The 24,865-nt window shown below is 35.9% G+C and overlaps 1 protein-coding gene across 1 annotated transcript in view; it reads right to left on the bottom strand.

The window, feature by feature from the left end:
* LOC132295080 (beta-glucosidase 24-like) overlaps positions 1-23,747 on the bottom strand; it is a 31,883-nt gene extending 8,136 nt beyond the window's left edge. The window contains exons 1-2 of the mRNA XM_059793156.1: positions 23,703-23,747; positions 23,519-23,588 (exon numbers count right to left, since the gene is read on the bottom strand). Of these exons, the coding sequence (XP_059649139.1) occupies positions 23,519-23,588; positions 23,703-23,732 (100 nt within the window). The 5' untranslated portion in view covers positions 23,733-23,747. The remainder of the gene's footprint in view (positions 1-23,518; positions 23,589-23,702) is intronic.
* Positions 23,748-24,865: the final 1,118 nt, after the last annotated feature.

Here is a 24,865-nt window from a genome sequence, read left to right as displayed (position 1 = left end):
TTGGAACATTCCAATTAACACAACAAGAAGAATACTCGGATATGAATTGACAAGAATTACATTGCCAATGTAATTGAACATGATTAAAACATTCCAATTAACAAGACAAGAATAATACATGAAATCAAGGGTAATGCATAATATCTATGCACTTAAACAAGATTGGGGCATTTCACATAACACGACAAATTTTAAATCTTCAAGGAATAGCAACTTGAAATTTAAAGAGTGAAATCAACCAATGTGGATACTCGGATATCGCCCAGATTAAAACTATACTCTTGGAATCACTTTAGGGCTACTAACACATGGGTACCTTCCTCTAGTGCGCATTATAGTGTAGGGAGTTCTTTATCTCCCGTACTAGAACCAAGTCCTAGCCATGTCAATTCTTGATTTATATCTCAAGTTCCAAAATCAATAAGTTGTGCAAGTCAAAATAGTATCAAGATACAAGTAATGCATTAAACCACTTTCCATACACAACCAAGATTTTGGAACACACAAGTCATGCCCTAAGTTCTCAACTATGATGGCTTGTGAAATGGCAAGAATCATTGTACGCATCTACATAGACTACAAACTAGAAAACATTTCACGTAAAATCCATTGATGTAAATATACCACTAGTATAACACACATGATTTAATTATTTGTCTAGTCATACATGAATAATTAAATCACTCCAAGACAATTGTGCAAGTTCATTAAACACATTAATGAAATCAGGTTATAAGAAGTCTAGATACATAATAAAAAGCTAACATCCCCAAGAAATACAAATTTGATTCATAAGTTTGATAAGAGTTCAATACCAAAACATAATTGACTTGATGGAAGCATAAAAAATGGAATTTACCCAACTTAAAAGATTAAATTCTCAAGACAACAAGGTACCTCTAAATATTCCACGAACAAGATATGTCAAAGACAAGTTTAATATCATGCTACAAGTCCTATACATGGTTCATCACTTACATGGTTCAACATATACATGGTTTAGCACATACATGGTTCAGCAATACATGGTTCAGCACATACATGGTTCAGCACATACATAGTTCAGCACTTACATGGTTCAACAATACATGGTTCAGCATATACATGGTTCAGCACTTACATGCGTTATGACGTTCTAACCTACATGGTCAAACGTTATGACGTTATGACGTTCTGACCTACATGGTCAAGCGTTACGACGTTCTGACCAATATGGTCAAGCGTTATGACGTTATAATGTTCTGTAGGTCAAGCGTTATGACATTCTGACCTACATGGTCAGGCGTTATGACGTTCTGACCTACATAGTCAGGCGTTATGACGTTTTGACCTACATAGTCAGGCGTTATGATGTCCTAACGTTCTGACATACATGGTCAGGCGTTATAACGTTCTGACCTACATGGTCAGGCGTTCTGACTACCGAACGATGAAACAAAAAGTAACAATTTATAGAACAATAAAACAAAAAGCAAGTTTAAGGCTAACCTTAAGGCTATACATGCCTTCTAAATGATCTGGAACAAGTTTAAAACATACTTGTGAACTTTAAAATTAATGGCTCTTTACCTCATGTTATACATATAAGATGAATGTCAAAAGGTGTAATTTAATATCATGCCATATGTTTAAACCAACTTATAACCAACCGGGAGAATCAAATCTCATACAAGAAAAATAAATAATAAAATCTCTAGATTTGATTCAAAGACATGTAAATAAGTTGTATAGGCATTAATACCATGCAATACACCTAGAATATAAACTATAACACCCCCTATCTCAATTTGAAATGAAAATCTCAAAAGCCACCAAAACGAAACCGTTCCAAATCCGATGAAACTTTGGGGTTTTGTCGAGGACAACACGATGAACATGAACACCAAGGAAGCACCATCAAAAACACTACTTAACTTCAAACCCAAACTCAAGAAATGGCCAAAACGAGATTCCAATTGGTGGAATCGAAGGCATTGCCAAGGCGAACATAAAACACTAAGGCACTACGGCGTTTCACTAAAGGAAGAAGGCTTAAAAGAGGAGAAAGAAGGTGGCAGCCACTGCTTCCATGGAATCCGGCCAAGAGAGAGAAGAGAGAGAGAGAAAAATCTGATTTTTCTTTCTAAGACCCCTTATTTATAGAAAAACCCTAAAAGTGCCCTGAAAAGGTCTCGTCGGGTCCGGAAAACTGGAATATGAGTAGACACCCTCAAACGACAAAACTCCATGAACAAAAAAGAACCGAAATGAGAAAATATAAACAATAAAAGAAACGACATCAAAAATTGAGTCCAAGCAGAGAGATATGCCCCGAACAAGTTCGGCGGCAATCGATGTCAGAAATCTCTAAAACTGGGAAAAACGACAGGGAGGAAATTCTAAGAGTACATGACTCGACGAAATGTGAAAGTGAATCTCGCATGAGGATCCAGGCTCAAAATGAGGTATTTTACAATAACTTTTTTTAATTGCACAATGGCCCCTCCAAAAAGGGTTAACTGCACTAATGACCCAGAATGAAAATATCTTCCAAAAATATTTTCTTAAAAACTCCTAAAATAAAATATCTTCAAAAGATATTTATCAAAAACACAGTAAGAAAAGGAAAAGATTCTGAAGAACTGTGCATCCATGCCCCTATGGACACCGGGAGTAACCAGAGTACTTTTTACAAAAGTAAAGATACGTATTTCGTGAAAACCACTTAGAATGAAGATACATGAAGTCAAAAACCAACTCGGAGCATGAAAAGTGAGGTTGTGCCGAAAAGTGACAAACTGGGAAAAGACAAAATAGGGAAAAGGACGAAAAGTGAATAGTATCCAAAATGTGAAAATGTGAAAATGACTTGGTCCTTAAAGGAAGTTGTCAATCTAAACAAAAGAGTCTCGGAAACCATTTCCAAGCACTCGTGATGACACCCAGTGACGAGAAATAGAACTCGGAAAAGAAATTTAAACGGAAAAAATTTATCTGTAAAATTTGAGAAAAAGAAAATGACTGGGTCATTACAACCTACCCTCCTTAAAAGAATTTCGTCCCCGAAATTAGGAACATACCAAATAAAGAATAGAGTAAGTATCGAGCAAAAGGTCAAATCAAAGGACAGCTTATAAAGCACTGAAGGATAACTTCAGAAGTTTGAATATCAACTTAAGGAACGCAAAACCACAAACCTAGACAACACCCCGTATGAATCGGCAAGTTAACTCAATGTCAACCACCGAGAGAATCCCAAGACAACGAAACATTAAAACATGATAAAAGCAGATAGTGACAAGGCAGTACGAACAGTGACTAGAACCCGCCCACACTTACTCGTTAGTAAGGTAGCATGACAATATAGGCACTTATTCATAACATGCCCCTAACAGGTAAACCCAGAAGGAAAATTTTTGATATAGATGGCATCAATGCCAAAATGATCATTACCAAAAGCACTGCAGGAACCAGACATTTTGTAAGAGCTGGGGTAGCTAATCCCAAAACTCTGACAACAATGTCATAGGCACCGCTACGCTTAAGGCTTTAAATCCCCAGTGCAAGTAGAGCCAGTAGCTCCTATATTACAAAACACCCTAGACACTCCCTGACCATGTTATAAAGCTATGGAGGAAAAGGAAATGAAACTGTGCCTCCCTGGCCCGCGTCTCACTCCACCAGACAAGGACTATGATTCTACGCTCACATGAGCCTTACTCATATCAACCGTCAGACTAAGGTCTCGAAACATCCAACCAACAAAATAGACAAGCAGGTTCCTGACATGGGTCCTTACAGAATGAATTTCTCCTATCCAAGGAAGAACTTCTTAAAACAAGAATGCACCTAAGGGATACGACAGACCCTAAGAGATAATGTCAAAACCAGACATAAAAGTAAACAGCTAGCATGCAACATAGCAATGGATTATTTACTCACACAAGTAGTAAGATCACATAAAGTATGTCAATGTATACAGGAGAAGAACGTAAGGCATGATGATATGCTGCATATAATCATGTCAAGATGAACAAGCGTATACAATGTACTCAGATAGACGAGTATATACTATATGCTAAAATAAAAAGTAGGTACCATGTGCTAAGGTAAACGAGCATAAATCATATGCTAAGACAGTCAAGGTAAGCTCCTAAACAAGTTGCCACATAAGAAAATAGACATGTTATCAAATCAAAACATGTTATCAAGAAGTATTTAAACACGTAGAACATGGCAACACAAGCATGATATGCACCCAAAACCCGTCGTCCTAAGGTATTCGAACCCGGACGCTCTGATACCACCAGTGACAACCCTGGATTTTTTAACCCCGGTGTGTCCTATGATGACCTGAACCAGATCCAAAAATGCGGAGGCAAAACAGAAACAAGGTCTATAGAAATGTAGTCATACATGCTTGGCCTTTGACCTTATGCCATACACATAAAATGAATGTCAATAGGTGTGCTTAGGCATACATTACATACCCGAAATTGAAAATGACATGTTAAGCAAAACATTACATAACAACTTCAAAAGAGAAAATAAACATGCTAACACTTGTATGTGAACAAGACTACAATTAAAAGAACTTCAATTCTACATATCACCCAAGGTAATTGCAAATTCCCAAGTCTTGAATCCTGTACCTGAAAAATGACCCCGGTAACTTTGGAGTGAGTAACATAAAGCTACTCGTAGGAGATTAACATGCATAGACCTAACATTTTACAATAATATCACCTTAAGGTGAAACAAGTCAAAGGGGCTTATGCTACCTAACGTCTATGTCAAAATGGGACTCAGGGAGCATCCTAAGCTACCTTAGAGTATAAATCCGCATGAATCATGATATAGACATATATGAAACGAATCAAGGTTGGGATAATCCAAAGAACATGACAAGTTTACAATTTAACATGAATCGCATTATCAATGTAATTGAGCAAGATTGGAATAATCCAAAGAACACGATAAGAATGATATTTGAATATCTATTAACATAAATCGCATTATCAATACAATTTAGCAAGGTTTAGAATAATCCATACAACACGACAAGAAAGATGCTTGAATGCAAGGATCATATTATCAATGCAATTAACATGATTGGAACATTCCAATTAACACAATAAGAAGAATACTCAGATATGAATTGACAAGAATTACATTATCAATGTAATTGAACATGATTGGAACATTCCAATTAATAGGATAAGAATAATACATGAAATCAAGGGTAATGCATAATATCTATGCAATAAAATAAGATTGGGGCATTTCACATAACACGACAAATTTTAAATCTTTAAGGAATAGCAACTTGAAATATAAAGAATGAAATCAACCAATGTGGATACTCGGATATCGCCCGGATTAAACCGTACTCTTGGGATCACTTTAGGGCTTCTAAACCATGGGTACCGTTCCTTAGTGCGCACTATAGTGTAGGGAGTTCTTTATCTCCCGTACTAGAACTAAGTCCTAGCCATGTCAATTCTTGATTGATATCCCAAGTTTCAAAATCAACAAGTTGTGCAAGTCAAAATAGTATCAAGATATAAGTAATACATTAAACCACTTTCCATACACAACCAAATTTTTGCAACACACAAGTCATACCCTAAGTTCTCAACTATAATGGCATGTGAAATGTCAAGAATCATAGTATGCATCTACATAGACTACAAACTAGAATACATTTAACGTAGAATCTATTAATGTAAATATACCACTAGTATAACATACATGATTTAATTATTTGTCTAGTCATACATGAATAATTAAATCACTCCAAGACAATTGTGCAAGTTTATTAAACACATTAATGAAATCAGGTTATAAGAAGTCTAGATACATGATAAAAAGCTAACAACCGCAAGAAATACAAATCCGATTCATAAGTTTGACAAGAGTTCAATACCAAAGCACAATTGACTCGATGGAAGCATAAAAAATGTAATTTACTTAACTTAAAAGATTAAATTCTCAAGACAACAAGTTAGCTCTAAATATTCCACGAACAAGATATGTCAAAGACAAGTTTAATATCATGCTACAAGTCGTATACATGGTTCAACACTTACATGGTTCAACACATACATGGTTCAGCAATACATAGTTCAGCACATACATTGTTCAGCACATACATGGTTCAGCACTTACATAGTTCAACAATACATCGTTCAGCACTTATATGGTTCAACAATACATAGTTTAGCACATAGATGGTTTAACACTTACATGCATTATGTCGTTCTGACGTTCTGACTTACATGGTCAAGTGTTATGATGTTCTGACCTCCATGGCCAAGCATTATGACGTTCTGACCTACATGGTTAAGCGTTATGATGTTTTGACGTTCTGACCTACATGGTCAAGCGTTATGACATTCTAAACTTCATGGTCAAGCGTTATGACGTTTTGACGTTCTGACCTACATGGTTAAGCGTTATGACGTTCTGACTCTCTGACTAACCTGGTCAAGTGTTATGACGTTTTGACCTACATGGTCAGGCGTTATGACGTTCTGATTTCTAACCTACATGGTTAAACGTTATGACGTTCTGACATTTTGACCTACATGGTCAGGCGTTATGACATTCTGAACGATGAAACAGAAAGTAACAATTTGCCGAACGATAAAACAAAAAGCAAGTTTAAGGCTAACCTTAAGGCTATATATGCCTTCCAAATAATCCGGAACAAGTTTAAAACATACTTATGAATTTTAAAATTAATGGCTCTTTGCCTTATGTTATACATACAAGATGAATGTCAAAAGGTGTAATTTAATATCATGCCACATGTTTAAACAAAGCTATAACCAGCCGGGAGAATCAAACCTCATACAAGAAAAATAAATAATAAAATCTCTAGATTTGATACAAAGACATGTAAATAAGTTGTATAAGCATCAATAGCATGCAATACATCAAGAATATAAACTATAACACTCCCTACTTCAATTTGAGATGAAAATCTCAAAAGCCACCAAAACAAAACCGTTCCGAATCCGATAAAACTTTGGGGTTTTGTCAGGGACAACACGATGAACATGAACCCCAAGGAAGCCCCATCAAAAACACAACTTGACTTCAAACCCGAACTCAAGGAATGGCAAAAACGAGATTCCAATCGGTAGAATCGAAAGCCTCGCCAAGGCGAACATAAAACACTAAGGCACTACAACGTTTCATTAAAGGGAGAAGGCTTAAAAGAGGAGAGAGAAGGTAGCAGCCATGGCTGCTAAGGAATCCAGCTAAGAGAGAGGAGAGAGAGAGAGAAAAATCTGATTTTTCTTTCTAAGACCCTCTATTTATAGAAAAACCCTAAAAGTGTCACGAAAGGGTCTCGCCCGGTCTGGAAAAGTGAAATCTGAGCAGACGCACTTAAACGGCAAAACTCTTTGAACAAAAAAGAACCAAAATATGAAAATATGAACAATGGAAGAAATGACATCTAAAACTGAGTCCCAAGCAGAAAGATATGGCCCGAACAAGTTCGGCAGCAACTAGGGTCAGAAATCCCTAAAACTGGGAAAAATGACCGGGAGAAAATTCTAAGAGTATACAACTCAACAAAATATAAAAATGAATTCCGTATGAGAATCTAGGCTCAAAATGAGGTATTTTGCAGTAAATTTCGTTAATTGCACAATGGCCCCTCCAAAAAGGGTTAACTGCACTAATGACCCAGAATGAAAATATCTTCCAAAAGTATTTTCTTAAAAACCCCTGAAATAAAATATCTTCAAAAGATATTTATGAAAAACACCCCAAAAAAAGGAAAAGATTCTGAAAAACTGTGCATCTATGCCCTTATGGACACTATGAGCAACTAGAGTACTTTTCTACAAAAGTAAAGATACATATTTCATGGAAACCACTTAGAATGAAAATAAATGAAGTCAAAAACCAACTCTGAGTATTAAAAGTGAGGTTGTGCCGAAAAGTGACAAACGGGAAAAAGACAAAATAGGAAAAAGGACGAAAGTGAATAGTATCCAAAAAGTAAAAATGTGGAAATGACTCGGTCCTTAAAGGAAGTTGTCAATCCAAATGAAAGAGTCTCAAAAATCATTTCCAAGCACTTGTGATGACACCCAGTGACGAGAAATAGAACTCAGAAAATAAATTTAAACGGAAAAAATTTATTCGTAAAATTTGAGAAAAAGGAAATAGAGGAAAATGACCGAGTCATTACAATAATAATATCCATCAAACAAATGATCAATGCACATCATCTATATGATTGCAGTAAAAAGTATGCCTAGAAGCTAGAGAGATACTGTAATGTCCTGGATTTTTCCAATTTTTTTTGAATTTTTATATCAATTATTTGTCATGCCTTGTTTTGCATGCCATGCGGGCTCTGAGGGCCATTTTAGTCATTTTCTTGAGCCGAGGGTTTTAAAAATGCATTGTTAACTATTTAAAGTCAACTAGAAGTGACAGAATTGTTTTTAGAATTTTTCAGAAGTCGGGATGATTTTCGGGTTCGGGAACTTCTCCCGGTTTTGTCATTTTCATTGAGTGGCATTCTTGACATTTCACACACATATACATATACATACACCTATACAATGAGTAAAAATTTTGTGGGACATGGATATACATAGGTTATTAGTGAGAGGGCAATAAGGTAACTTAGATTAAAGTGAGAATCACCCAAATGATGACAAGTGGCACCATTGGGACCACTTGACAAAATGTAAGACAAGCCACCTCCTTCCCTCTTCCCTATTTCGTCCAACCCTTCTCATTCCTCTATCATTCTTCTTTCTCTCTATATATTTATACACATTATTTGCCTCCATGCTTAAAGCTTAATTTTTGAGAGGTTACAGTGAGATTTTGAAGAAGACCAAGAAAGGAGTTTCATTTTACTTGACAAGGGCTATTTTTTGAGACCACCATTGCTAGGGTTTAGAGGAAATTCTAAATAAGGGTTGCTAAGGGCTTGTTTGGCTAGTATATTTAAGGTAGGGATTTCTAAGCCTTACATCCTTTGATCTTTTGTGAGTATATTTTTGTAAAAGCATGCTAAAGTATATGTATATAATGATGTTTTATGCATGATGAGTATGTGGTATAACTTTTAAGAATGAATTTCACGTCAAAGTTAGTCAAGAAGTGTAAATTTGCATGACTATGTGATTGAATGTGCCTTTATGTGCTTACATGGTTATATGATGAAATTTATAAGCCTTGACATGCCATGATTGTGATATTTGCTATGTCTATTATCATGTACCCCATTATAGAGATTGTGGCTAAATTGAATATGAGACATTAGCATATGACATGTAGATTATGGCATTGAGAGGGAGCATGTGATGAGCGCTGAAAAGTGCGCATTAAAATCCTTTAAGCTCGAGTATTCTAGGACCTTTATGCATCTTATTTTCCCGTTTTAGACTAATTTCATGTTATTGCCTTTTTCAGACGCTTATCTCCAAAATAAGTCAATACAGCCAAATTAGAGCATAAAAGAAGCTATCTCAAGCTGAATGGAAGAAAGGATCAAATTGGTAGAAAACAGCAAGTTTTGATCGATTAGACCAATCTTCGATCGATCTTATAATGATCGATCCAGCCTCACCAAGATGGATCAAACCCCTTGTCCTTGTCCTCAAGAATTTCCATCTTCGATCGATCTAACTTTCCTTTCAATTGATGGAACTTCTTTGATTTTATCCCCACCTACCACTTTTGTCCTTTTCCCAAAATATCCCAAAAATATCTCAGACTTGTCCTATTCCAAAAAGGCGCCGCCAAAGTTTGATCGATCTAGCCACACTTTAATCGATCTGAACATTCTTCGATCAATCTCATCAGAATTCAATCGATTGAATCCCCTCAAGTTCGAAATAAAATAGAGTCCAGCTCATTAAAAGATGGCTCATGGTGCAATCATTGAAGGGCCTTAGTGCACAAGACCTGACCATTAGGAATGACATTGGAGCTACCTATATAAGCATTTTGAGCTATTTTTACACCATATATCATCATACAACAATAGAATAAAGGAAAGAGCTTAAAGATTAGAGAGATACACACACCATTTGGGGGTTCTTCCATTCATCTAGGGTTTCCATCAAGGAGAAGAAAATCAACCCTACCATAGAGATGGCCCTTGAGGGTTGGATGGCTATATCAATGAGTGGATAAACATCTTCTTGGGGCTAGAGTTAGCCCTAAACATGCTTTCTAGATCTTGATATTTTATATTATGTAGGGATTTATGTTGTAATTCTTGTCTTGAAATTTGATTTATATATAAATCTTATTTCTATAATGATTTATATTGTTTAATACTTTTAATTGATCATTTCATTCTATTTATATGTCTATGTATGCTAGAATAGATGTTCATGTATTTATCTCTTGGTTTTGTGATATTGATGCGTCTATGTGTGTTGATGCTATGAATCTAGAGATTGTCAAGGCATGGTGCTTTAATAGAATACGCTTGTGGCTTGTTTGATGGTTCATACTCATTCCTTGATGGATTATGCCTCTACCTTAGTTTAATTAGTTTAATTTGCATGTCCTTAGTTTAGTTGTAATGTAATTGCCTTATTTTCTTAGATAGAAAGACAATCCATGCTTATTGTTTGATATTCCATACTTATAAATGCAAGTAGTATAATTCTTTAGCTTATTAAAGTGTTTGATTTTAAGCTTAAAGGAAGGAATAATGGCTTAGTTTGATATATTGTGCTATTCATTAGGTTGTCTAGACAATGTATACTTAATTAGTCATCCATGCTTGTTGATTCAATCAATCACACATATTGGTGTTGCAATATATATTTCCCCTCATTCATTATACATTGAGTATCTAGAAATGTGATGTTTAGTGGTGACCTCTGAATCCCAAGATCCCTTTCTCTTGTTCTCTACCTTTTACTTACTTTAATTGCTTTGCATTGAATTTATTTACATTGTAGTTTAATTAAATTTTTTATCACTCGACCTACTAGCCCGACCTTGCTTCCATATTAACATTGCCCTCAATCCCTTGGGACGATCCCTATTCATCCTAACTATATTAGTAGTTAGAGAAAGTAGTGGTACTTTACAAATTTAAACTTGGCCACTCTTTAGCACATTTTAGCTTTGGTCACCACGACGAGGCCACACCAGCATGGATGCAGATGAAAATTAGAAACTTATTTCCTAAAAGTTTTTAAAAGAAAAGTTTGAGAAAACTGGACCATAAGCAGTTGCCTTGTGTCTGTGGGGTACAATTTAGAGGGAACGTGGAGTGAATACCTCATGCATGGTTAAGTTGCCTAGGCCTCAATTGACGCTAAGGAGTCACCCTAGGTTAGGGATAGATGACCAATCCTTCTCTCGTGGTAGCGAGGAGTCACCTCGTACCGGGTTAGATTAACGAGTTCGGTGTGTGTATAATTTGTGTTTAAGGATAAAAGGGTTTTAGGACAGACATATGCATTGCATAGTATTGCATTGTGTGAATATATGTTATGATGAGTATTGCTATAATGATGAGGACTTGTATCATTTCCTTGTGTCCCATTTAAACTTGTATGATCCTATTTCCTTTTTTTTTTTTTTCCATTCTTCATTGTATGTGACTACCGGATTAGAAGGGGTGTGTCTTAGGTTTCACCTACTGAGCCATAGTGCTCACCCTATCATTACCATTTTTCAGGTTATGCCAAGGACGTGGTTGATGAAGGACCTTAGAAATGTAGATAGGGTTGACAAATGTAGTTTTTTTGTAAGCTTTTGTAACCAATGCTTAGTTTAAACTATTCTTTCATACTACTTTTGTGTAATTTGGGCAATGTAATGGAAACTAAAGCATGCACTAGCAATGTTTTTAGCATTTGAATGACTTAGATGCATAATGGATTATAAAATGCTTAAATTGATGTTTAAAGTTGATGAATGATTATATTATGCATGTTCGTGAGTTTAAAGTTGATGAATGATTATATTATGCATGTTCGTGAGTTGGGACAAGGGCATTAAGGTCAAAAATGACCAACAAGATGTTCGGGAATAGGAATGAAGACAAAAAGGGGCAAATTACCCAATTTTTGGGTAGCCCCGAGGCTCGGGGCAAGGGGCCGAGTGCTCAGGCCAGGGGGATTAGGATTCTAGTGGCGAAATCCCAATACCGAGCGCTCGGAAGATACTATCTGAGTGCTCGATATTGGACTTTGGGTACTATTTTTTTGGACCTTTTTCGATGGGGTCAAGCTTTATCGTGTGGGTTATATATGTCCTCTTAGATTCTTAGAATGCTATGGTCCCACCGGAATACGAGCGGAACGGCCTGGAATGTCAATTTTACCCTTTTTACCCTTAAAATATGTGACTTTAAACGAAGTCTATTTCCTTTTGCTTATGAATCTAAATGACTAGAAATGACCTAGATGACTGTTATTTGGTCCCTAATGCACTGTACGGTTCATAATGACCATTTTTTTCCCTTGGGTGTTTTCGGGTCAAGTTAGGACCCAGTTAGTGATTCGGATCCTCGAGTTTAGGTCATTACAGATACCTCCCCTCTTAAGGATAGAATTTGTTATAATTGAGTTATGTAAAATCAAGGTAGTGTACACAGACCACCTAAGCCTACCACTATTCCAGCAAATACCAACCTAAAAAACATTAGGATTCACTACCCTACAAGCTTCCTAAGCAGCTTTGTATGTCATTTGTTTGTTCTATCATAGTAACTGATCTGCATCTCCATAAATCTTATTCTAAACTATGTACTACTTAATCTACATAAGAATAGACTAAAATTTAGAGTTATTCCACTGGTTGTCCATAATGAATTGACTGAAGTTAACCTACTTGTCTGAAGTAAAGTACCTAAGAATCCTATAATGAAATTTCTCAGCTAAAAACTAACCCTCACACTATGGATTAAGAAAAAATTTTATCCCCTTACCATCACCAATTCAAAATTTACATTGTTGCTTAATAGTGTCCTTAACAGAGACAATACTTTTCCATATGGATTAGTAAGAATCCCCAGGAACTGCATTCCAATATGATGATCTTTTGACATAGCATTGCCCAAACCAGGCTACCCAAATCCTATCCTTATAAAGGAGAAAGTCCTAAGATAACATGTACTTTACACCCTTGTCTACTTCACATATTCTTCTCACACCAAGCCCATCTCTAATTTTAGAGCTGTAAGCTTCTTCCAACATAATTCATGTAGATTATACCTATTGTCATCATGACCCCAAATAAAGTTCTGCATCCTTCTCTCAATAATGTTGATAAGAGTAACAGGTAAAGAGTAAATTGAAGCCCATTAATGGACCATAGGAACAACCACAGCCCTGACTAACTCCACTCTACCAGCCATTGAAAGGTTCAAACCTGACCATCTACTTGTAGCAAAAAAATCTTATTAATAAGAGGCATACGATCTATCTTTCTTAACCCTTTATCAGAAATAGGTAGACCAAGATATGTAAATAGGCATTTACCAAGCTTACATGCAAGAATTATCAGAACTGTAGATCTTCTTCTAACACTCCTAGTAAGATAAACTTCTTATTTGTGCTTACTAACAAACAAATCAAAATCACCTTTAAAATGCTCCATAATTTTCTTTGAAGGCATGACAGGGGCCAAATTAGCTCTAACCACCACCAAAATAAGTCATTAACAAATAATTGTTGAGTGATAGTAGATCCATCCCTCTTAGTCTCAGCAATAATCCGATTACCCCTACTCAGCTCATTCTGATAAGCACTAGATAAATATTTTGTCACCAAAGTTACTAGAAGTGGAGAAAAAGGATACTCTTGTCTCAAACCTCTGGCTGGTTGAAAAAAACCACAAGAAATCCCATTAAGTATGACAGAAAACCATGCAGTAGAAATGCAAGCGTTCGCCTAACTAATCCATCATCTACCAAACAAAAATAATAAAAGCAGCTACAAGAAAAAGGACCATTAATTGAACAAAATCGTAGGCCTTTCTTAGATCAACTTTCTAGGCTAGGGTGGGCTTGGCCTATTTAGAACCAAAACTTCTTAAGAACTCAAGCGAATATAATGTTATCTTGGATTTTCCTACCTCTAATAAAAGTATTTTGCTCTTTCCCAACTATTTTATCAAGGACTACACCAAGCCTTAAAGCCATGAGTTTAGTGATAATTTTATAGACTAAATTACATAGAGAAATAGGCCTAAACTCCCCTATCTTAAGAACATCTTTTTTTCTTAGGTTAAGAGTAGTGAAGCTTAAGCTTTACCTATCTCTGAGCAATGGAAGCAATGAAGGATTGCATCTGTGACATCCTCTTCTACTATCCCTCAATACTGTTGAAAATATCTGGTGGTGAATCCACGTAAGCCTGTAGCCCTATCAGCACCAACACCGAATACAATGTTTTTAATCTTAGTTATAGTAATAGGTATCTCAAGCCTTGCACTATCCTTTACATATAGAACTCTTCTAATGTTATAAGGAGAAGGGTTACACTTAGCATCATGAGCTGTAGTAAACAACTTAGCGTAGTACTGCTGGAGAATCATTGTACTGATACATAAAGAATCATTCATTATACTACCATCATCAACTTGCGAAACAGTGATATTATTAGTGGACCTAATATCCTTGATCCTCTGGTAGAAAACCATGGTATTTCTATCTTGATCCTTGACCCATCTACACCTGGCCTTCTGAGTTAAAATGATTTATTCATTAGACAGAGCAACTTCATATTGTTATCTAGCAGCTTCCTCACTAGAATTAGCTACCTCACTCATGGGTCATTCTATATAACTTCAAGAGCCTTCCTTGTTGCAACAATTATAATATCCTGTGATTTTAAATGATTTATTAAATGGGTTTTTATTTAATTATCTGAGTTAATTGATATATTTATTAATTGATATGTGTATTTTAATTTATTTGTTATATGTTTATGTCTATTTGTATTATTGCATTTATTTTATTTATTTAGTTTGGGTTGCAATTAAGGTTACTAGGCCAAGAGTTATTTGGGCCAGCCTGATATTTTGAATCGGACTCATTTTTTTTAGGCCCAAGTCTTATACCAAATTATGTTAACTGTGATGTCCTGGATTTTTTTGAATTTTATTTAATTATTTTTTTTTGTGTCTTGTTTTGCATGCCATGTGGGCCCTGAGGGTTTAGAAATTCATTTTTTAATTATTTTAAGCAAGTTAGAAATAATGGTGTTATTTTTAGAATTTTTCGATAGTCGAGACAATTTCCGGGTTCGGTAATCTCTCCTGGTTTTTCCAATGTATAGAAGGGCATTGCAGACATTTTACTTATATATATATATATACATGTATCTATCGGTTTAAGGAAGATATTTTTGGGGACCTTGTCGGGGTTATGATGAAAGGGGAGGGGAACTAGAGTAATCTTATAAAAAGGTATAATCACCCAAATAATGACATGTGGCAAAGGAGGAACCACACCCTCAAAATTAGAATTGCCAAACCCTTTCCTCCTTCCTCTCATTTCAGCCAAACACTTCGTCTCTTTAAGTTTCCCTTTCTCTTTATATATATGTACACATACACATACTTCAAGTTTCAAGGCCAAAATTTAGGGGTTTGGAGTGTGATTTGTGTGATAGGAATGAAGGTAAAGTGGTAAAGCTTGAGGATAGCTTCCTTTTGTCACCCATCTTATAAGGTGTTAGAGATTTCAAAAATTAGGGCTTAGTCCTAGGGCTTATTTGGCTAACAAATTGAGGTAGGGGTTTAGCTAACAAATTGAGGTTGGGGTTTTCTAATACCTTGTACTTTGACTTTCATTGAAGTATCTTGCCTTGTCCTACTATGGATTTCATACTGAATGCATGACTTTGATTTTATTGCTAACTAAATGGTGATGATGCAGTAATGCATTCTAAGCATGTTTATATGTGACAAGTATGATGCCTTTCAATGTTATGTGTTAAGTGCTATCTTAGTTGAGAAGAAGTGAACTCCATGATGAGCATGTTATGTTTAAAGTATAAAAATTGCCTTAATTGGGATTACATTGGGAAGTATGCTATGGTGATGTTTAAATTTCATAAAATTCTATGTTGAGTTAAATTGCAAAAAGGATGACATATTTATGTTGTTGTTGTTGTTTTATTAGAATTGTCTAATTGAGAACATTGGTGCATATGCATGGTATGACAGGAAAGGAAAGGGAGAAAGGGACTTGAAATGAAATTTTTATAAAAGTAACCAGATTTTGCGAGTTCGGCGCTAACCTTGACCTAGAGGGAACCCGTGCTGGTTTAGGAAGTGTAAATTTGATTACTATGCCCCGAATGGTCATCAGTTTAGAGGTCAGGGATAGATAATCATTCTTATTTCAGTAAAGTCAGTCAGTAGTTTTTGGGTGTGAGTTAGGTTCGGTAGAAACTAAGTTGGGGATATGGTGCATTGTATTACATTTTTATACATACTTGTGATTAGTTGTATATTTGGCATGATGAGAATGATTATATGACTTAAATACTATAGAAACCCTGATGCATGACCCCGGTTCATTTTTATTCCCTCTATGTGTTTCGTGGCTCTTAGGAGTCCAAAGTTGATGCCTTAGGCAACTTCTACTGAGCCTCCGTGCTCACCCTTTCCTTCAACATTTTTCAGGTCCTGGTAAAAAAGTGGTTGATGACATTCCTCCAGAAGTGTAGTCGAGGTTGATGAAACCCTTTTTTGTAATTTTTGTAAACAATGCTTAACTATTACGATTATTTTTTGTAAAGATGACGTTATCCATTTAATTGTATAAAGCATTACAATTAAGACCTTAAGGGTCTTTAACTTGTAAACATATTCTTTTAGGATATTATTTGGTAAAATTTTGGCATGTAAGTCATGGGGATGATAACTATATTCAAAGTTTAAAGTTTTGGGATGATATGTACTTTAATGATGTAATTTGAACCATTATAATATATGGATGATGTTGTTGAGTGTATCTATATTGTTTTAGGACATTTTTTAAGTGTATGGAAGGGTCATTTGTCTTAAATTTCAATGTAGGAACCAACCAAAGCTTCCTAGGAGGCCAAATTGACCATTTTCTGGGTCACTCGATTAATCGAGCTTCCGCTCGATCAATCGGAGGCTCCCATACTTAGAAAAATTGAGAAAAGCCTCAAAATTCATGCTCTCGGCCCCATCGTTTGATCTTGGGAGAGTCTAAGAAATGTGTTTGAGGTTCGGAGCTTTCTGGGCTTAGCAAGATATTATCAAAGGTTTGTGCAGGATTTTTCTTCCTTAGCCGCTCTTATGACGATGCTTACCGAAAGGGGATAAAGTTTGCGTAGAATGAAGCGTGTGAATCCTTTTTCCAAGAACTGAATACGAGGTTGACCATGACACCGATTTTGATTATTCCCGAGCGCGACTTGGGTTATGTTATTTATTATAACACTTCCTGTGATGGTTTAGGTTGCGTCTTGATGCAAGATGGAAGTGTTGTTGCTTACTGGTTTAGATAGTTGAAGACTCATGAGCATAACTACCCCACATGACTTAGAGTTAACGGCAATTGTTTTTTCCTTGAAGAGTTGGAGGCATTACTTGTATGGTGAGAGGTTTAAAGTTTTCTCAAATTATAAGAGTCTTAAGTACCTTTTTGGGCAAAAGGACTTGAATTTGAGACAACGACGATGGGTTGAGTTTATGGAGGACTACAACTTTGACTTGTAGTACCATCCTAGAAAAATAAATGTTGCAGCACATACCTTGAGCAAATAGTCTCATGGAGAAATAGCTTGTCTTACTATTCGGGAATGGAAGATGATGGAAGAAGATGGAAGACATTGCAAAAATATTGCTGCATTTTAGTGACAGTGGCAAGCCCGCTACATTGTTTAGTCTCGTTGCATAACTTACACTTGTTGGTAGGGTTACAGAGGCACAAAAATAAGATGAAGAGCTTCAGGTGATTCATTCATGGATTTTGGGTGGGGAGACAATCGAAGGTGGGAGATTGCGTTTGGATGAAACTTTACGGTTCAAGGGTATGACAGTTGTTCCTATATCTTATCGTGAAGACGTCTTACGGAAGTTTCACATTTCTCATTTTGCAGTGGTCACCAAGATGTATCATGATTTGAAGCGACAGTATTGGTGGGCAGTAATGAAGAGAGATGTGGCACAATTTGTTGCTAGATGCCTTACTTGTCAGCAAGTGAAGGCAGAACGCCATAGGCCAATTACTTTATCCTTTAGAAGTGGCACAATGGAAGTAGGAGCATGTCACTATGGACTTTGTGATGGGGCTTCCAAGGTCTATGAGGATCAATGATGCAGTTTGGGTCGTGGTTAACAGATTTAACCAAGTCAGCTCATTTTCTACCTGTGAGTGTGTTGGATAATGTTGAGACGCTTAGCCGGTTGTATGTGGGGGAAATTGTGAGATTGTATGGTGCTCCAATGACTATTGTTTTCGATAGAGATCCTCGGTTTACCTCTAAATCATGGGAGGGATTTCAGGCAGCACTTGCTACACAGTTGCACCCGTAGAAAGATGGCCAGTTAGAGCCTACTATCCAGATTTTGGAAGAAATGTTTTGGGCCTGTATTCTCGATTTTGGGGGCAGTTGGGAGAAGCATTTGCCATTGGTTGAGTTTACCTACAATAATAACTATCAGGCGAGTATAGAATGGCTCTTTTTGATGCATTGTATGCTAAACTTTGTAGATCCCGGGTTTATTGGACTGAGGTAGGCGAGTTTGCCATCTTAGGTCTGGAAATTATGCACGAGACTACGAAAAAAGTCAAGCTCATTAGACAAAGGTTGCTTATGGTATAGAGCCGGCAGAAGAGCTATGCGGACAAGCGGAGACGTCCGCTATCTTTTGAGGTGGGAGACCACGTTTTTTTGAAGGTCTCGCCATGAAAGGATTTGTTGAGGTTTGGGAAGAGTGGCAAGCTATCACCATAGTTCATTGGCCCGTTTGAGATTTTAGAGTATGTTGGGAAGGTTTCTTACCGGTTGACATTACCGCCACATATGGATAGAGTCCATAATGTATTTCACGTATCTATACTTCGGAAGTATGAGCCGAATCCGTCACATGTTTTAAGTTGGGTTGATGTGGAGGTCAACGAGGATGTAACCTACGAGGAGAGGCCAGTTCAGATTCCTGACAGATGGGACAAAGTGTTGAGGGACAAGACGATTCCATTAGTGAAATTTCTGTGCTGTCACCACAGCGTGGAGGAGGCTACTTGGGAACTAGAACAGGAGGTTCATTCTAAGTATCTTGACATATTTCCATCTCTAGGTATGACTTGATTTCAAGGACGAAATCCTTCTAAGGATGGTAGATTGTGATGTCCCGGATTTTTTTGAATTTTTTTTTTTTTTTAATTTTCATGTAATTTATTTTATGTGCCTTGTTTTGTATACAACATAGGCCCCGAGGGTAATTTAAGTTATTTTCTTGAGCCGAGGGTTTTAAAAATGCATTTTTATTTATTTATTTTAAGAAAGTTAGAAATGATGGTGTTATTTTTAGATTTTTTGGAAGTCGAGACGATTTTCGGGTTCAGGAATCTCTCTCGGTTTTGCTTGTGGACATTTTAGTTATATATATATATATATATATGTATTTATAGGTTAAAGGAAGATATTTTTGGGGACCTTATGGGGGTTGTGATGAAAGGGGAGGGGCACTAGAGTAATCTTATAAAAAGGTAGAATCACCTAAATGGTGACATGTGGCAAAGGAGGAACCACACCCTCAATACTAGAATTGCCAAACCCTTTCCTCCTTCCTTTCATTTCGGCTAAACACTTCCTCTATTTAAGTCTCTCTCTCTCTCTCTCTCTCTCTCTCTATAACTATACATACACATCTACTTCAAGTTTCAAAGCCAAAATTGAGGGGTTTAGAGTGTGATTTGTGTGATAGGCATGCATGCAAAGTGATAAAGCTTGAGGAGAGCTTCTTTTTGGCTCCTATCTTGCAAGGGATTGGAGATTTTGAAAATTAGGGCTTGGTCCTAGGGCTTATTTGGCTAACAAATTGACGTAGGGGTTTTCTAAGATCTTGTACTTTGACTTTCATTGAAATATCTTACCTTGTCCTACTATCGATTTCATATTGAATGCATGACTATGATTTTATTGCTAGTTAAATGGTGATGATGTAGTAATATGATCTAAGCATGTTTATATGTGACAAGTATGATGCCTTTCCATGCTATGTGTTAAGTGACAACTTAGTTGAGAAGAAGTGAACTCCATGATGAGCATGTTGTGTTTAAAGTATAGAAATTGCCTTAATTGCGATTACATTAGGAAGTATGCTATGGTGTTGTTTAAATTTCATAAAAGGCCATGTTGAGTTAAATTACAAAAAAGATGACATATTCATGTTGTTGTTGTTGTTCTGAAGAATTGTCTAAATGAGAACATTGGTGCATATGTATGGCATGATAGGGAGAATAAAGGGAGAAAGGGACTTGAAATGAAATTTTTATAAAAGTAACCAGATTTCGCAAGTCCAATGCTAACTTTGACTTAGAGGGATCGTGTGCCGGTTTAGGACTCGTAAAGTTGATTACTAGGCCCTGAATGATCGTCGGTTTAGAGGCCAGGGATAGATAATCAATATCGCATCAGTAAAATCAGTTAGCGGTTTTCCGGTGTGAGTTAAGGTCGGTAGAGACCAAGTTGGGGACATGGTGCATTGTATTGCATTTTTATGCATACTTGTGATAAGTTGTATAATTGTCGTGATGAGAATGATTATATGACTTAAATGCTATAGAAACCTCGATGCATGCCCCCGGTTCATTTTTATTCCTGTTATGTGTTTCATGGCTCAAGGTAGTCTAAAGTTGATTCCTTAGGCAACTTCTACTGAGCCTCCGTGCTCACCCTCTCTTTTAACATTTTTCAGATCCTGGCAAGGAAATGGTTGATGACATTCCTCCATAAGTATAGTAGAGGTTGATGAAACCCTTTTTTGTAATTTTTGTAAACAATGCTTAACTATGACGATTATTTTTTGTAAAGATGACATTATCCTTTTAATTGTATAAACCATTGCAATTAAGACCTTAAGGTTCTCTAACTTGTAAACTTACTATTTTGGGATGTTATTTGGTAAAATTTAGGCATGTAAGTCATGTGGATGATAACTATATTCATACTTTAAAGTTTTGGGATGATATAGACTTTAATGATGTAATTTGAACCATTATAATATGTGGATGATGTTGTAGGAGTTTATCTATATTTTTAGTATTGTTTTGGGACATATTTCAAGTGTATGGAAGGGTAATTTGTCTTAAATTTCAATGTAAGAACCAACCAGAGCTTCCTAAGAGGCCAAATTGACCATTTTCCTTGTCACTCGATCGATCGAGCTTCCACTCAATCGATTGGAGCCTCCCATACTTAGAAAAATTGAGAAAAGCCTCAAATTTCATGCTCTTGACCCTATCGTTCGAGCTTGGGCTCTATTGATCGAGTTTAGACTCGATTGGTCGAGTTAGACTCAATCGAGCACTCTAACTTATCTATTGGTTGTTAACCCAAATTTCAAATGGCCATAACTCCCTCATTTCAAACCCAAAATTGGGTCATTCTTTAGTCTAAACTAACTGACTCGAAGTTAGATTTCCAATGATATCAATATCATTTTCAAATTCCAATTACACTGAGAGTTATAACTATTTTAGTGAAGAGGTATCGACGAATCCTTCAAACCGAGAGTGGGTAAGTGTGAAAAAGTATGCCTATGGTCATTAGGAACTTATGGAGTGAACTAAATTGGCTAATGTGATGTAATAGAGCCCCATTTAACTACTTATAGTCACCTCCTTCCCCAATTTTGCCTTGAAATAACCCTTTTTGCTTTTGTGTGACCTTGGGTCGGGTTACGACCCAATTAGCGATCTAGCTCCCCTGAATTTGGGTCGTTACACTAACCCTAATATAACAATTAGGATATAGACATTATACGTATAATGTACAGAGATAGAGACAGACATAGAGAGGGAGCTAAAGAGAGAGAGAGATAAGGCAGCGACGAACCTTAAGCTACCAATTTCTAGAGGAGAATCCGAGAAGACTACGAGCTTAGACTGATTTTTGGTGAATTACTCATTGCTACAATTCTGAGGCAAGTTCATCTCTTTTCTTCCCCTTAGAATTTATAAACCTTTCACCTCTATGAACTAATAGCTAGTATGTTTAATTACTGTTATTATCTTGTGTAAATTGATTTGTGAAATTATGAATTGAACCTTCAAACGTTTTGGTGAAATTTCCCAAACAAATAAATAAATTTGTAAACCATGCTTTATTATTATAGAACTCGATTTAAATCCTCGTTATGCTTTAGATTATTTGGGATTGCATCTCTAGATTCGTTTTAATCCATAGATTTTCTTATGCTTTACATAACTTGGCTGAAATTGTTAACCTCGGATTGAGAACCCGCAGTCGCCTAAAGGAATTCACGCCCAGGCACTTTCAGCCGACTGAAACGAGTCAGCCGACTGAAATACAAGTTTTAGTCGACTGACATTTGATTTCAGCTGACTGTAACCCTCTTACTACAGACTAACTTTTGTACTTTAAGACTCGACAATTTTTCGAAACAGTGAGTTTTTGTCAAAGTCGCCACTCCCTGGAACCAAGCTCGACCTTAGAATAGTTCGCGTAAGGTATTATGCTATGCCTAAATTAATAAATAAAAAGGATAAATAAATTTCATACTATGTGCTATAAATGTTATTAAACATAATGTGGATGGGGAATGTACAAATTCGATATGGTGCGATGTTAAAAATAAATAAGAGGTGAAAAGATATTGACTATATATATCTGATAGGTTTTATTTTATTTTATTTGTTTACTGTTATTTTATTATGGTGCTGCGATGTTAAAAATAAATAAATTAATTAAGTAACAAATAAGAAAAAAAATTAGGTTGCTGCAAAACCAAGAAGTCATCTATACTAGAGAGACAACTGGTGAAGAAAATTATCAGATTATAGAAATGGAGTGATATTCACACTCTTTTTTTTAACCAAAATTCCTAGGGTTGTAGAACTTAGAACATTAATACCATTTGCTTTTCTGTTGTTTTCTTTTCTCTTCTTGTGTTTGTAAAGTTCAAGCAGACACACTCTAACATCCCTTTTGAGCTAATGCCATTTGTAAAACTAATACCATTCACTTTTAAAACAGTAATCAACTAATAAAAAATGGGATGCCAATATGGCCGCGGGAAATTGAAAAAGATTTATCGCAGAAACTCCAAGGGTTGGTCTAGGGAAAAGACTTGATCCCTAGAGCCTCGTTGAAGGTTCAGGTCTTAAGTTCGATTCTTCTTAGGTGCGAGCAATTTCTAAGGGCCATGACTACGAATATAGTCCGAGCCTTACCCGATCTGTGTGAGGGGTCACCTGTCTGTAAATTATTCGGGGCAAAGCCCCAGACAACCCATTATCAAAAAAAAAAAAAAAAAAAAAAAAATGGAAATTTCAGAGAGGGAGTGAGGAGACCTGGATATGTACGAGTGAAATAATCCCATATACTTGGGCCTCTACCATCTTCATTTGCAGCACCTTCAATCTGAAAATAAATAAACAATATTAGAAGCAGCTATATACAAACATATATTATTTATACAGTATACTTGTTGTATGTATCTTCACAGGTTTGAGTAGCTCCATTAATGTCAATGACCTGATAAGCAGATGATCCTGCTCCAAACATAAATCCATCCGGAAAACAACTGCGGTTAAACGAATCTATTTTGTAACTAGGTGATAAAGGTTCGTTTTGGCGGTGACTTGATCTTAAGGACATGCTATATCTCCATGGAAATGTTGCATTACTTGTCACTGCACTTGCAATGACGAGTAGGGCTTTGAAGAGAAAATTTTGAAACGCCATTACGAATACAGCTTTCTTTTGGTATGATACCAATGTTGTCTATGTGGCGAGTAAAATGAAACACAAGCTGGGCTTTATATAGAGCAAAACAAGCTAGGATGGGAATGATGTATTGTACTTGATATATTCTGAAAATCAATAAACACTATTCATTAATGATTTTATTATACCATTATTATTTTATTACTACCTATGAAGGTCATATGATTTAGAACAATGCATATCACGCCTCTCATTATTAGTCAGTCAATTCTTTCCTACTTTTTTTGTTATTGCGTTTTCTTTATTTATCATACTATACTTGGTTTTTACATTATCAATTGTAGCTTTACATTTTGGTCAAAAAATAAATAAAAATTGTAGGTTTACATAGTAGCATAGTCTACTACATAATTTCTTTATTGTATTATTGTCATAAGTTCATTTCAATTGATAGTATTGTTGTGAGTTCGTATCGTAATATTTGTATTTTTGTCATATGTAAGATTTGTATTTTGTATTGTATTTTGTCATATGCAAGATTTGTATTTTGTATGATATGTATAGTACTCTATACGTTAGTTTGCTCGAATTGAGTAAGATATTTTTATTATATATATCATTCAAGTGGTTTTTCGGAAAAAAAAAAAAAAACAGTTGAAACGAATGGTAATTGTTCTGTAACGTACGGTTAACAAATTCCATTAAAACTGTTGAAACTTATTTATGAGATCTTGAACCTATAAGTCAGTTTATAAAGCACAAAAGTTTTCCCCTCATTATTAAATGCTCGTTCAAACTGTAATACGAGATTGATCCCACTGGTTTCTAGATTTTGAATATCTGAGTTTGAGATTACAAAGTAGTAATGACTCTGCATTTTTTATGACTTTATACATTGACTACTTGAAGTTTGAGATTACAAAGTAGTAATGAGTGTGCATTTTTTATGACCTGATACATAAATTACTTGA

The sequence above is a fragment of the Cornus florida genome, unplaced genomic scaffold (genome assembly GCF_030987335.1).
Source record: "Cornus florida cultivar Cherokee Brave unplaced genomic scaffold, ASM3098733v1 CherokeeBrave_3.0.0_Hap2_Chr02, whole genome shotgun sequence".
Taxonomy (NCBI): Eukaryota; Viridiplantae; Streptophyta; class Magnoliopsida; order Cornales; family Cornaceae; genus Cornus; species Cornus florida.
Note: the sequence above shows the minus strand (reverse complement) of the source record. Positions and strands in the feature narration are given on the sequence as shown.